The 15,249-nt window shown below is 39.7% G+C and overlaps 1 protein-coding gene across 4 annotated transcripts in view; it reads right to left on the reverse strand.

Moving 5' to 3' along the window:
- The window catches only part of HECW1 (HECT, C2 and WW domain containing E3 ubiquitin protein ligase 1), a 429,025-nt gene that overhangs the window by 194,393 nt on the left and 219,383 nt on the right, over window positions 1–15,249 (reverse strand). For all 4 annotated transcript variants that reach the window (XM_043588504.1, XM_043588501.1, XM_043588502.1 and 1 more), the window contains one exon: window positions 4,354–4,448. In XM_043588504.1, the coding sequence (XP_043444439.1) occupies window positions 4,354–4,448 (95 nt within the window). The remainder of the gene's footprint in view (window positions 1–4,353; window positions 4,449–15,249) is intronic.

Below are 15,249 nucleotides of genomic sequence, written 5' to 3' on the forward strand. Positions count from 1 at the left end.
CAGTTAAGGGGGCATAACATCCTCTGCCTGCCCCTCACTCTGGTGGCCCTTCCCCAACTCCCTGTACCCTGCCTCCTGATCCTGCCACAGTCATTCTTCCAACAGCTACTTATTTTCTGCATCCAGAGGCTACAATCCCTAGGCCTCCACACTGCTGGGTGCAAGGAAACACAAACACTCTTCAGGGAAAGTCCTGGAAAGTAGGCGTGGCAAGCAGTGTGATCAGGACTCTGAACATACATCGAGAAGAGCTACAAGCTGCATCGGAATCTCACTCCCATAGAGAACCCAGCAGGCAGAGGGAGAGCTCTCTCCTCTCCAGCAGTCCCCATTAGAGGATGCCCACTTGGTCCACAAAGAGGGAAAGGCAGATTGAAAAGCTACTGTGGAGGCACAGACCTGAAGGGAAAAGCTGCAAAACTCCCAGTGTGCTGAGCTAAGGACAATTTATCTTCCCTGTCTTTTGGCAGTTTGTAGGTATGGAGAGATTTCTGTCCTTCGATGTATAAAGAGGGAAAGAAAAAAAAAATATCATGAGGCTTATAAAAGAGACTGTAATGCACAAGGGAAAAGTAGCAAAAGTGCTGAGAGAAAGAGCTTATTGTGAGCACAATTTTTTACAGAAAATAGAATAAAACAGAAAGCATATGCGAGGTGCTCCCAATGACATACAAACAGTATGAGAAACAAAGTGCAGGGTGCTGTATGGTGAAAATTAAGTAAGGTGTATGTTCTTCAGACCTAACACACAGTAGGTCTTGTTCCCTGCTAGGCCTGCGGCACCTCATACCCCCACATGCCTCTGCACATGCCGTTCCTTCTGCCAGTGCCTTACTCCCTCCCAGGCCTGGCAAATCCCATTCATGCCGCCCGCATGCCACTTCCTCTGGAAGCTCTCCCAGCTGCTGCAGGCATCTTCTCACTGCCTTCTCTATACACCAGCCCAGTGGGTTTTTATACCCCAGCACCAGGCATTTCAAACAGTATTTATAAATCATCATGGAATAGCCACGAGTTCTCAATATCAGGACTTATATTTCATTATTTCTATACCCCTTCACTCATCATAGTTTCTGATAAACAGTTAGGACTAATACATAAATAAGAGCCTTGGAAAGATAAAGACAGGTGACAACCTCTTTTCATAACTGGGACCTTGGGGCACCTCGGTGGCTCAGTTGGTTAAGCATCCGACTCTTGGTTTTGGCTCAGGTCATGATCTCACAGTTCGTGAGTTCGAGCCCCACATGGGGCTCTGTGCTGACAGTGTGGAGCCTGCTTGGGATTCTTTCTTCCTCTCTCCCTGCCCCTCCCCTGTTCTCTCTCTCTCTCTCTCTCTCTCTCTCTCTCTCTCTCTCTCAAAATAAATAAATAAATAAACTTTAAAAAACATATAACTGGGACTTCAACAATTTTCAGTGAGACAAAGACAAAGGATAAGGGGGAATGAGGAAGTGAGAAAAAGAATGAAAACATACTGAGAATCTTTTGTGCTCAAAACATCAAAGCACTGATTATATACTAGATGGGCATTTGACATCTTTTCCTCCTTTACAAAAAACTTTACTTTCAGCATACTGTTTTGTCACCAACTAACTCAGTGACCCTTGGGGCATGACACAACGGCCACGGACAGCCAACTTTTCATAAGAGATTAGTGCAGCACCAGAGATCTCGCTTAAAAATGGATACTCAAAGTTCATCGGCAAAATGATTTTGGAAAACTTGAATAGCATTTCCCCTTAGTAACAGTGTGCACAAGGCCTTAGACCAGACTGTAAATACTTATTTAATCCAGAAGGCTGCTAGATTGTATGAATAACTAAACTGAGATTCATTCCAACTCGATCATCAGATAGCCAAAGGGTCACATAACCAAAATGGCACTTCCCGCCTGTCTCACAGATGTGCTGTGAATCACCTAAAATAAGGCAAGTGAAACTCCTCTAAAGAGTGCACTGTTCTGTAAGAGCCATGAGGTTAACTATTATAAAACCCAACTGCATGTTAAAATACTGTCTGCAGGAAGATGCATGCTCCCAATGCAAAGGACGTCCAGCACGGCAGCGGGAGGACTTCTCTCTGTCCTTGGCATCACTTGGCCTTATGATCGGGCGCTCACATGTGTGGGGATTAAGAAGAGAAACGAAAGTTGTCTGTGGAATATATATAAAAGCGGCAACTCAAGTGTCTACTGATTTATGTGAGAAAATCATTATGGAGATGGCCATCAGGACGACAGCAACGTGTCCAAGTATTCCAAGGTGTCTGATATTTAAGTACAGGTAATGGTAGCACGGGTTAAATAACAAAGATGAGGTCAGGGCTGACTCAGAATCAATGCAATCTCCTGAACTTTTCTGTCAAATAGCAGGTTGAAGCAGCTCACATGATGTTTCCTCTTCTCAGACATCATCCTTGTTTCTTGTCGGCAGCCCCTGGAAAGACTTGTTTGTTGACGGTTTATCCCATTTTGTAAAACTTGTCTACTGTGCAATCCAGGCAGTATTCCAGGTAGTTGGCACCTTGTTTTCTTTTAGGCTTATACTGCACATCTCTGTGATGATGTGATTGCAGTTTGCATTGGTCTGAGAAACAGATTACAGCTGGAGTCTCCAGTAGGCTGAGTTCAGAGAAGCCAAATGCTCCAGAGAGCCTTCTCCAAAAAGGGCTTACCTAAAGATTAAGGGGCTGGCCAAGCTCACTCACAGTAGTACTCCGAGCAGAGGCAGATTAGGAGCTCTTCTCCCATTCCAGCCTTGAGCCAAAAAGGCTTGTCCATCACTAGGCACGGTCCATCCTGGCTGAGAAATCAGTGTATCCGGAAAGAAGCTGCCTAATTGCATGACATGCTGTGCTGTGGCAAAAGGCAGCCAAGCCTGCATCTGAAAGGTTTTTCCCGAGTCAGCAGACTCCACTTCCAGCCTCTTTTTTCTTCTCGGTCTGCTGTGTGTTCTGTGCCTCCCTGCTTTGCCCATCTCGCCTCTGGGTCAGTGCAGCCCCAGCTCTAGGTTCACTGCCTCGATGTAGCTGACTCTACTGCCTTGACAACTGGAGGCCTGTGACAACTGGAGGCTCTAGGTTCACTGCCTCGATGTAGCTGACTCTACTGCCTTGACAACTGGAGGCCTGTGTCAGGGCCTCTTTCACTTCCCCAGGCACCTTCTTTTGAGGATTTCCCACACACAATGGGCCCAGAGAGGAGGGTGTGGCACCTGGGGATACTTTCCCAAATTGCCATACTTACCTTCCTGTTCTACCCAGTAATATGGCAATATCATCCTCCAATCTGCCTGGTTAGTGTAGGGGAAAATGGTACAATGGGTCAGAGGTGCGGATGGTCCCTCCCCTTCTACCGTCCCTCTTGCTGTGTATCCCCTGACAAGGAGTCCTGGGACCCCCCTCCCTGGCCAGTGTCCAGCTCTGCACCACCTCCCTGAACAGAGGCACACTCGACTCACTCTTCTTCTGCACACTGAAGAACTGACTTGTGAAACAGTGAAATGTTGTCCTTTGGAGGCAAAGTTCTTTCTGGGTAATTCATATTTCATTTCAAGTTTTCTCGGTCTCTCTTTTTTCACACAGAAGAAACAAACTTTTTTTTTACTTATACCACCCCAACAAAGTCCTTACTGGTTTTTGGTTAGCCTCCTTCACTGAGTAATCTTTAATTCATGTGAAAAGGAAAGGGAATGCCACTTGTAAGTAGATGTATTGAGAACCAAGGAAAGAAGCACCACAGAGATACAAACTAGACTGTAATTTAGGAGAAAACGGCAGCTATTCTCAGAATACTCAGAAAAACCAGAGAGTAAGAAACAAAAGATTTGACCTAAGTCCCTGGTCTGCAACTAGCTAACTGTGTGAGCTTAGGTACATTCCTTGGGCACTTCAGGCACTTTCTTCGTTCATATAAAGGGAAAAAGGACCAGAGATTCCAGCCTTTTCTAGGCTTACCATTTTCTCGTTCTATGCTCAAAATCAATCTGAGATTATAAATGTTATTCCAGAAATTTATTTATAGGCCTAAGAAGAAATCGAGACATATGAAAATATAAATCCTTAAATGCAAGGAATTAAAAACAATGTATTCCAAAGAAACACTTGTTACTCAGAGACATTATGCATGAGCCTACTAGAAACATCTCACTATCTAAGCTTAACATTCCTCAAACAAAAAGTGGTGTGATTTTAATAAGTTTACCTTTGGATAATTTCTATCAAACTACCTATTATAATCTATCACTATAATCACACACACTCACACACACACACACACACACACACACGAGTGAAATGGGAGTGAAAAAGCACCAGGGTTAGCTCTGACAAAGAGGAAGAGATGGGACTTACAGGAGCTGCAGAGTTTTTGACCGTGACACTGGGGGTGGTGGCTCGCAGGGCTCCACTCACGCCATGGTAGTATTTGAAGCAGATCTTAGTTTCGGCTGAAAGACAAAAATCAAATGGTACTGAGAAGCCAGGTATAACCCAGGAAGAGATAACCATCTCCAGAGGAACACCCCCGGACACTGCCACTGAACTCCTCCCATGAGCCAGGCAGGCCACACTTGATGACACTTGTTCAACATGTGACCCCATGGACAGGTCTGATGTCTTTCTAAAAATGTATCAGCAAAAATTACTCTTTGTAAGTGAAATTCAATATTCAACTTCTCAGCATCCATCCTATCTGATTATGGATGATTGGTTTTGTTTTATTTCATTTTAGGTAGGTTTCACACCCATTGCAGAGTCCAATACAGGGTATGAACTCACAATCTTGAGATCAAGACCTGAGCTGAGATCAAGAGTCCGATGCTTAATGGACTGAGCCACTCAGGTACTACAGAAGTTACTAGTTTTAAACTCAATGAAGAAAAGTATAAAATTTCTTCTCTGAGTGTTTTTATGCAAATTTGAGGGTATAAATTTTAATAGTATATGTAATGTCATAAAATAATAATGCAATGAAACTGCATTTTTAAAAATTAACATTAAACAAACAGGTTCAATGATCAAACCTTTATTGATAACATTCTTTGTTTTATAGAATCATTGAATCGATTTGTAATTTGTAAATATTCCTGTAATTTTGGAAATTTGGGCTTTTCCCTAAAAATGAACGACTTTTTGAAAATTATGTTGAAGTTCAATTTTTCTCCCTAGGATAAGGGAGCAAAACCTGCTGGTTACCTACCCAAACACCCATTCTCCCTTTCCTCCTTAATGACAGAATTTCAATTTTATTTTAGATAGTAATGTCCAGCTGAAGAATCATGTTTTGGAGCCTCCCTTGCAGATAACATTTATGTTGTTTTCCATTGTTATTTTGGGGTTTCTGTTATCTGTAAACCTAACTAGATAGATAGATAGATAGATAGATAGATAGAAAGGCTTCTTGACATAGAAGATGAATACTACAATACTCTTCCTTAGAAGATGTGAATTTTTTTAGAGAGAGAGAGAACAAGTGTGCACACAAGTGGGGGAGGGGCAGAGAAAAAGAGAATCTCCACACTGAGCATGGAGCCCAGGGCTCGATCTCATGAACCATGAGATCATGACCTGAGCCTAAGTTAAGAGTTGGAAGCCCAACTGAGCCACACAGGTGCCCAAGAAGATGTAAATATTTTAAGGATTCTCCCTTCTTGTGGCCCAACTGCTTTCCAAAAAGCACTTTACACTTCCACCAGAAAATGTAGCTCTGACTATTTCATGGGAACCTTGTCAATATTGAGCATTATCAATTAAATATGAGTTTAAGACAGTGTCCATTTTTACTTCATGTATTTGATTAGTAGTGAGATTAAACATTTTTCACCAAATTAAAAAAAAGTTTTTTAATGTTTATTTTTGAGATAGAGAGAGAGAGACAGAGACAGAGTGTGAGCAAAGAGGGGCAGAGGGAGAGGGAGACATAAAATCTGAAGCAGGCTCCAAGTTCTGAGCTGTCAGCACAGAGCCCAACGCGGGGCTCAAACTCATGGACAGCGAGATCACGACCTGGGCCAAAGTCAGATACTTAACCGACTGAGCTACCTGGGTGCCCCTCATCAAATTTTGATCAGCCAACATATTGACTCTTTTTTATTCATTGAACTGTAGTTGCTAAGACCTCCCGTTGCCTGGATAAAACCTGGGTGCTCACCTTTTAGTGGATATGTCCATACTTTAGATATGTCAATACTTTCCATTTCCCTCCTGAGTCATTCTTTCCCTGCAGTCATTTTGCATTATTGTTAATTGCCTTTTAAGCTCTTGGTGGACAATCTTATAACCTAGTTCCATATTCTCCAAGGCACCTCACAGTTGTCCCCACATTGTTAGATATACTCACCCAGATCTATTGCTTCAGCCTGACAGGCAGGTTAGGGATCATGGAGGAACACTGAATAAAGCAGTGAGCCTATATAGCAACACAACCCCACTGGGCCAGTGCAGTTCAGAATGTGAGGTACTCTGCTTGTAGGTGCCAGTGAGATCAGCATGGAGGGGTGACTGGCCTCACCTCAAGCACAGTTGGGCGCAATGAAATTTTAGATAACAGGCATTCAGAAAAGGCACTACTAGCTTTCCTTTTCAAACAAAATTAGCCCAATGTCCTTAAGTAAAAAAGATCAGTAAAATTATGTACAATCTTATACACAATGGAATACTACGTGGCAATGAGAAAAAATGAAATATGGCCTTTTGTAGCAACGTGGATGGAACTGGAGAGTGTGATGCTAAGTGAAATAAGCCATACAGAGAAAGACAGATACCATATGGTTTCACTCTTATGTGGATCCTGAGAAACTTAACAGGAACCCATGGGGGAGGGGAAGGAAAAAAAAAAAAAGAGGTTAGAGTGGGAGAGAGCCAAAGCATAAGAGACTGTTAAAAACTGAGAACAAACTGAGGGTTGATGGGGGGTGGGAGGGAGGGGAGGGTGGGTGATGGGTATTGAGGAGGGCACCTTTTGGGATGAGCACTGGGTGTTGTATGGAAACCAATTTGTCAATAAATTTCATATATATATAAAAAAATAAAATGCCAATCCAATCAAAAAAATAAAATAAAATACCAAAAAAAAAATTATGTGCAATCTTGTATTGAATCCTATTGCTAGGTGAACAGACTAGTGCATATTTTGTGTCAAGAATTCATGGAAAATTTCAAAGCATGTTAATCTTCTTAAACTGCTGGCAAAGGTTTTTTTTTTTTTTTCCAAACAACTTGTTTTAAAGCAAGTGTTTTGTCTGTTCCAGTATTTAGCAACTTGATTAATAATGAATCTTCCTTTTATTTAACCTAAATAAGTATCTCCTATAGCTTAAAATGATTTTCTACTCAAAGTTGAAAGAAATTGAATTATGTAAAATTTCTTCTTCTTTAGGTATGTAGTGTGAAGAGAAGTCACTCACAAATGTTAAAACACACACAATAATATATAAATGATGTGTTGTATGGATTTTTAAAAGGTTCATTTATTTATTTTTGAGAGAGAGAGAGAAAGTATGAGTGGGGGAAGGGCAGAGAGAGATAGAGAGAGAGAGAATCCCAAGCAGCCTCTCCACTGTCAGTTCAGAGTCTGAAGCAGGGCTCGATTTCACTAATCATGAGATCATGACCTGAGCCATAATCAAGAGTCAAACATTTAACTGACTGAGCCACCAGGCACCCCTGTTGTATGGATTTTAAAAAATCACTTCATCTTACAAATTCTATGCTACATCACTCTGATTTTGGTGACAGTTATATTAAATTGATCTGTTTGATTAACCCCACACTAAGTTTTTCCAGGAGAAGGAGACTGCGTACTATTTATCTTTATATCTACAGTGCAATATAATGTAGGGATCCTCCAAAAAGACCTGTTGAAAAATGACTCATGAGCTGTTAGTTTCATTTAATTGACTCCACTGCCTTATTATTAACACAGGATCAGGTATAGTGTCCTGATGGGTCCTAATTCTTCATATAGAACACAAATTTTCCATGGCCTGATATCACATGACTTTTAAAATAGACTCAAATATAGACTAAGAAATGGGCACATTTTTAACTTTTATTGCTCTTTTTTGAGAAAAGTATCAAGGTTCAAAGGCCAAGTAATATGAAAGAGCTGTTGGTTATTATGTCAGATACTTCATCTAAGGAAGCCAACAGTGGCTCCATCTTTCTCTACTCTTTTTAGATAAAATAATAATCATTCAAAAATCTCAAAGTTTTAACACCAGAAATCCCTGCTATAATAGTTGTATTGCTTATTTGTAGTAATTATGTGTGTAGTAACAGAACTTTAAGAAAGCAATCTAAAGAAAAAGAAGGAATGTGGGATCAAATAGATAGAAGTCCAATTCTTGACTTACCTGTCATTAATAGAACGAGTTACATAGACTCTCCAAGCCTTAATCTTTATGTAGAATAGCGACGTCATTGCCAACGTTGCATATGTTGTTTCACACATGGTTGTTGTACAGAGAAAATGGAATAATGTGTGAGGCCTACTATACATGAGGTGGTCAGCACATATAAGTTACTCTTCTCAAATGTGCCAGCCAGATCAGCATTTATGATCCACAGAACTGTCTTGTATAGTTGTTCAGATATATCCTACAATAGGGTGTCCAACTATGGGTTAAGTAAGGGGTCAAAATCCAACCTAGGCTCCACTCAGTGTTCTTGCCATTCCAGAAGATGAAGTTTACATCCTAAACTCTCATAGGCCCGTGGTGGCCCTGAAGTAAGTCTCCCTATTTTGGTTGCTTTTGCCTGGCACATGATTTGTTTTCCAATGTGGGCAGGGGTACCAGCTCATTCACAAAGTGGAGTAAAACTGATGTTTCTGCCTGTATAAATACGTATGCTTGCAAATGTAATTTTTATTTTGGGGGAATGTATCCAGAAAGTACAGGTTATTTTACTTCAGTCATAGTATCACTTAAGCAAACAAGAAAATTGTTGGCTTTTTCCGCCTCCACTCTTGAGGGATTGGCAAGGCTTCTGTAGTATCTGAGACATCAGTATGCCATGATGGTAGTAGACCTGGCAGAAGTATAATATTCAGTTAAGTTTAAAAGTTATGATAGAGAACTACTCAAAGAGCTTGGGAAGATGGTGGAGCAGGACCCTGAACTCTCCCCATCCAACGTTTACAACTAGATATAATCCACATACAAGTAAATAACTAGAGAGTGACCCAAAGGCTGGCACAGCTAAATATAGAGAAGAAGCTGCATTTGAAAGGTTAGGAAGATCAGGAAGGTGAAGGGAAGCCGCCCACAGGAGGGAGAGAGCTGCACACTTAGAGAGGGCAGAGACATGGATTCTTGCACTAGGGAGCTCACTGGGGAAGACTAATCCCCATAACATTTGGCTTGGAAAACCAGAGGGGCTGAATTCCATGGTTTTGTATAATCAGTGGGACTTGGAACCTGGACTGTTAAAAGTCAGCTGACTCAGCACTGGGCAAGCCAGGAGGGTGAGTGACAGCTGGGTTGCTGCCCTTAAAGAGACAACAGCCTGCACACAGAGAGGCAACATAAAAATGGCAGTTTATGCAGCACCAGAGACAAATGGGAGACAGCTCTGTTCATACTGATTTTGGAGTATGTTGGGGGATTTTTTTGAAAATGAAGAAGTTGGCAGGTGTCATTTTCCTCCCCTGCCCCCCAGCATAAACACAAGGCCATCTGTGGGGGTAAGGAGTGGTGCTGTACTTGCTATGTAACCTGCTAGCAGTGCACCACACCCAGGAGTTCTCCTGAGGACTCGCTCACTCAAAGCTTGCTAGCTTTGGCCCCGGGAACAGGGCAAATTTTGTTAAAGCCAGGTATATGACCTGTCCAGTCGCTGGGTGCCCAGCTGCTTCTGTCCACCTCATCCAGCCACCCCAAAGTGCCTAGCCATGCCCAGCCATTGCCATGTGCCTTGCCCAGCCTCACAACCCAAGTCAACCCAGGGGATTTGGCATAAGGCCAGCAGCCCAGTGCAAATTTTGCTGACACTGCCACCTTGCTCCCAAGTTTCCAGATAGGCATGCCCACTCAGAGCTGGCTTACCTGGGTGTCACTAACAGGAAAGAGAACAAGCACAGACCACAACAGGCAAAGTCAGTGCAGACAACTGCACTGAAAGGAAAGGTGACTCAGACACAACAGCAGGGCATAAGCAACATGCATAGGATACTTTCTCGAAGTGCCAAGTTTGGGTGCAGAGGGGACACTGAACTGCAGGCACTCCAGGATCTCCTCTTCATAAAGTAACTACTTTCAAGAGCAGAAGACAGATGAGTTTCCTAACACACAGAAACAGACACAGAGAGGCAGAAAAAAATGAAGAGACAGACAAATTTATCCAAAATGAAAGAACAGGACGTTGGCCAGAGATCTAAGCAAAACAGATAAGTAACATGCCTGATAGAGAATTTAAAGTAATAGTAATAAGGATACTCACTAGATTTGAGAAAAGAGTGGAAGACATGAGTGAGATACTTAACACAGAGATAAGGAATAACAAAGCAGAGACAAAGGGCTCAATAAACAAAATGAGAAACACACTTGATGTAATGAACAGCAAGCTAGAAGAAGCAGAAGAATATATTATAACCTAGAAGACAGAGTAATGAAAAGTAATCAACATGAGCAAAAGAGAGAAAAAAGAATTATGCAAAATAAGAATAGACTTAGGGCATTCAGTGATTTCATCCAACATAATAACATTCATATTATAGGTGTTCCAGAAGAAGAAGAGAGAGAAAAGGGAGCAGTACATTTTTTTGAAGAAATAATAGTTGAAAACTTCTCTAATTTGGGGAAGGAAACAGATATCCAGATCTAAAAGGCACAGAGAGGGGAACCTGAGTGGCTCAGTTGGTTAAAAGCCTGACTCTTGATTTCAGCTCAGGGCAGGATCTCACAGTCATGAGATCAAGCCCCAGTTTGGGCTCCATGCTGAACACATGCCTGCTTGGGATCCTCTCTCTCCTCTCTCTGCTCCTCCCCCATGCAGTCTCTCTGTCTCTAAATAAATAAATAAATAAATAAATAAATAAATAAATATTTAAAAAGGGCACAGAGAACCCCCACCAAAGTCCACAAAAGCAGATCTACACCAAGACATATTGTAATTAAACTGGCAAAATATAGTGATGAAGAAAAAAATTTTAAAGCAGCAAAACAAAAGAACACAGTAACATACAAGAGAAAACCCATAAAGCTAGTGTGGTATTTTTCAGCATAAACTTTCCAACCTAGAAGGGAGTGGCATGATATATTCAAAGTGCCGAATGGGAAAAATATGTAGCCAAAAATATTCTATACAGCAAGGCTACCATCAAGAATAGGAGAGATAAAGAGCTTCCCAAACACAAACTAAAGGTGTTTATGACCACTAAACCAGCCCTGTGAGAAATATTAAAAGGGACTCTTTGAGTGGAGAGGAAAGACCAAAAGTGAAAGTATAAAGGTAGGTAACAAAAAAGCAGTAAACAATGAGTTTTTCTGTAAAAAGTAGGTCAAGGAAGTCACAAGATCAAATGATGCAAAAAAATGGCAAGATATAACTAAAACATGGAGAGAGTAATGAATGGGTTCAAACTTAAGCAACCATCAATTTAATATAGACTGCTATATGCAGAATATGTTATGTATAAACCTAATGGGAACCACAAAGTAAAAACCACTAACGAATACACAAAGAATAAGGAGAAAGAAATCCAAATATATCACTAAAGAAAATTGGCAAACCATGAAAAGCAAGGAAGGATCAGAGAAAATCTTCAGAAACAACCACAAAACAAATGATGTAATGAAAATAAGTACATATCTATCAACAATTATGCTGAAATTAAATGTCCTAAATGCTCCAATCAAAAGACACAGGGTGACAGAATGGATAAAAAACAAGGCCCATCTATATGCTGCCTTACAAGAGACTCATTTTAGACCTAAAGACAACTTCATATTGATAGTGAGAGAATGGAGAAGCATCTTTCTTGTGAATGGATGTCAAAAGAAAGCTGAAGTAGTAATACTTATATCAGCCAAAATTGACTTTAAAACAAAGACTGTAACAAGAGACACATAAGGACATGATATAATGGTAAATAGAATAATCCAAAAACAATATATAACAATTACAAATATTTATACACCCAACATAGCAGCAGCCAAATACATAAAACAGTTAATAACAAACACACAACTATTGATAATAATACAATAATAATAGGGGACTTTAATACCCCACTTACATCAATGGACAGATCATCTAAATAGAAAATGAACAAGGAAATAATGGCTTTGAATGACACACTGGAACAGATGGATTTAACAGACATATTCAGAACATTCTATCCTAAAACATTCTTTTCAAGTACACATGGGACATCATCCAAAATGGATCACATATTAACCTACAAAGCCAGCCTCAACAAATTCAAGAAGATCTAAGTCATACCTTGCATCTCTTCTGAGCACAATGCTATGAAACTAGAAGTCAATCACAAGAAAAATATCTTGAAATACCACAAATACATGGATGATAAACAACATGCTACTAAACAATGAATGGGTCAACCAGGAAATCAAAGAAGACATAAAAATCCATGGAAAGAAATGAAAATGAAAACACACTGAGCCAAAACCTTTGGGATGCAGCAAAAGTGGTTCTAAGAGGGAAGTTTATAGCAATACAGGTCTGCTTCAAGAAGCAGGAAATATTTCAAATAAACAACCTAATCTTACACATGTAGGAGCTAGAAAAAGAAAAACAAAACAAAACCTTAAACCACCAGAAGGAAATAAATAATAAAAATTAGAGCAGAAAGAAATGATGCAGAAACTAAAAAACAATCAAACAGATTAATTAAACTAGGAGCTGATTCTTTGGGAAATAAAATAAAATAAAATTACACCTCTAGCCAGATTTAAATCAAGAAAAAAGAGAAAGAACTCAAATAAATAAAATAACAAATGAGACAGGAGAAATAACAACCAATACCACAGAAATACAAACAATTATAAGACAATATTATGAAAAACTATATGCTAACAAATTGGACAACTTAAAAGAAATTGATGAATTCCTAGAAACACATAACATACCAAAAATGAAAAGGAAGAAATAAAAAATTATAATAGAGTGATAAGCAGCAATGAAATTGAATCAGTAATCAAAAACCTCCCAACAAACAAAAGTCCAGGACCAGATGGCTTCAGATGGAATTATATCAAACATTTAGAGAGTTAATACCTTTTCTTCTCAAACTCCCAAAAAACATAAATGGAAGGAAACTTCCAAACTCATTCTATGAGGCCAGCATTACCCTGATGCCAAAACCAAATAAAGACTAACTGAAAAAGAGAACTACAGACCAATATTCCTGGTAAACATGGATGCAACAATCCTAAACAAAATACTAGCAAACCCAATCCAATAATACATCTAAAAAAATAAGTCACCATAATCAAGTGGCATTTATTCATGGGTTGCAAAGGTGGTTCAATATTCACAAATCAATCAACATAATACATCAGATCAGTAAGAGATAGTATAAGAACTATATGTACATTTCAATAAATTCAGAAAAAACATTTGACAAAGAATAACATCCATTTATGATAAAATCCTTCAACAAAGTAGGTTTATAGAATGAGTCTGGAAGTTTTCCTTCCCTTTCTATTTCTTGGAATAGCTTGAGAAGGATAGGTATTATCTCTGCTTTAAACGTCTGGTAGAACTCCCCTGGGAAGCCATCTGGTCCTGGACTCTTATTTGTTGGGAGATTTTTGATAACCGATTCAATTTCTTCGCTGGTTATGGGTCTGTTCAAGCTTTCTATTTCCTCCTGATTGAGTTTTGGAAGAGTGTGGGTGCTCAGGAATTTGTCCATTTCTTCCAGGTTGTCCAATTTGTTGGCATATAATTTTTCATAGTATTCCCTGATAATTGTTTGTATCTCTGAGGGATTGGTTGTAATAATTCCATTTTCATTCATGATTTTATCTATTTGGGTCGTCTCCCTTTTCTTTTTGAGAAGCCTGGCTAGAGGTTTGTCAATTTTGTTTATTTTTTCAAAAAACCAACTCTTGGTTTCGTTGATCTGCTCTACAGTTTTTTTAGATTCTATATTGTTTATTTCTGCTCTGATCTTTATTATTTCTCTTCTTCTGCTGGGTTTAGGCTGCCTTTGCTGTTCTGCTTCTAGTTCCTTTAGGTGTGCTGTTAGATTTTGTATTTGGGATTTTTCTTGTTTCTTGAGATAGGCCTGGATTGCAATGTATTTTCCTCTCAGGACAGCCTTTGCTGCGTCCCAAAGCGTTTGGATTGTTGTATTTTCATTTTCGTTTGTTTCCATATATTTTTTAATTTCTTCTCTAATTGCCTGGTTGACCCACTCATTTGTTAGTAGGGTGTTCTTTAACCTCCATGCTTTTGGAGGTTTTCCAGACTTTTTTCTGTGGTTGATTTCAAGCTTCATAGCATTGTGGTCTGAAAGTAAGCATGGTATAATTTCAATTCTTGTAAACTTATGAAGGGCTGTTTTGTGACCCAGTATATGATCTATCTTGGAGAATGTTCCATGTGCACTCGAGAAGAAAGTATATTCTGTTGCTTTGGGATGCAGAGTTCTAAATAGATCTGTCAAGTCCATCTGATCCAATGTCTCATTCAGGGCCCTTGTTTCTTTATTGACCGTGTGTCTAGATGATCTATCCATTTCTGTAAGTGGGGTGTTAAAGTCCCCTGCAATTACCACATTCTTATCAATAAGGTTGCTTACGTTTATGAGTAATTGTTTTATATATTTGGGGGCTCCGGTATTCGGTGCATAGACATTTATAATTGTTAGCTCTTCCTGATGGATAGACCCTGTAACTATTATATAATGTCCTTCTTCATCTCTTGTTACAGCCTTTAATTTAAAGTCTAGTTCGTCTGATATAAGTATGGCTACTCCAGCTTTCTTTTGGCTTCCAGTCGCATGATAAATAGTTCTCCATCCCCTCACTCTCAATCTAAAGGTGTCCTCAGGTCTAAAATGAGTCTCTTGTAGACAGCAAATAGATGGGTCTTGTTTTTTTATCCATTCTGATACCCTATGTCTTTTGGTTGGCGCATTTAATCCATTTACATTCAGTGTTATTATAGAAAGATACGGGTTTAGAGTCATTGTGATGTCTGTATGTTTTATGCTTGTAGTGATGTCTCTGGGACTTTGTCTCACAGGGTCCCCCTTAGGATCTCTTGTAGGGCTGGTTT

This window comes from Prionailurus bengalensis, chromosome A2, assembly GCF_016509475.1.
Source record: "Prionailurus bengalensis isolate Pbe53 chromosome A2, Fcat_Pben_1.1_paternal_pri, whole genome shotgun sequence".
In the NCBI taxonomy this organism is placed as follows: domain Eukaryota; kingdom Metazoa; phylum Chordata; class Mammalia; order Carnivora; family Felidae; genus Prionailurus; species Prionailurus bengalensis.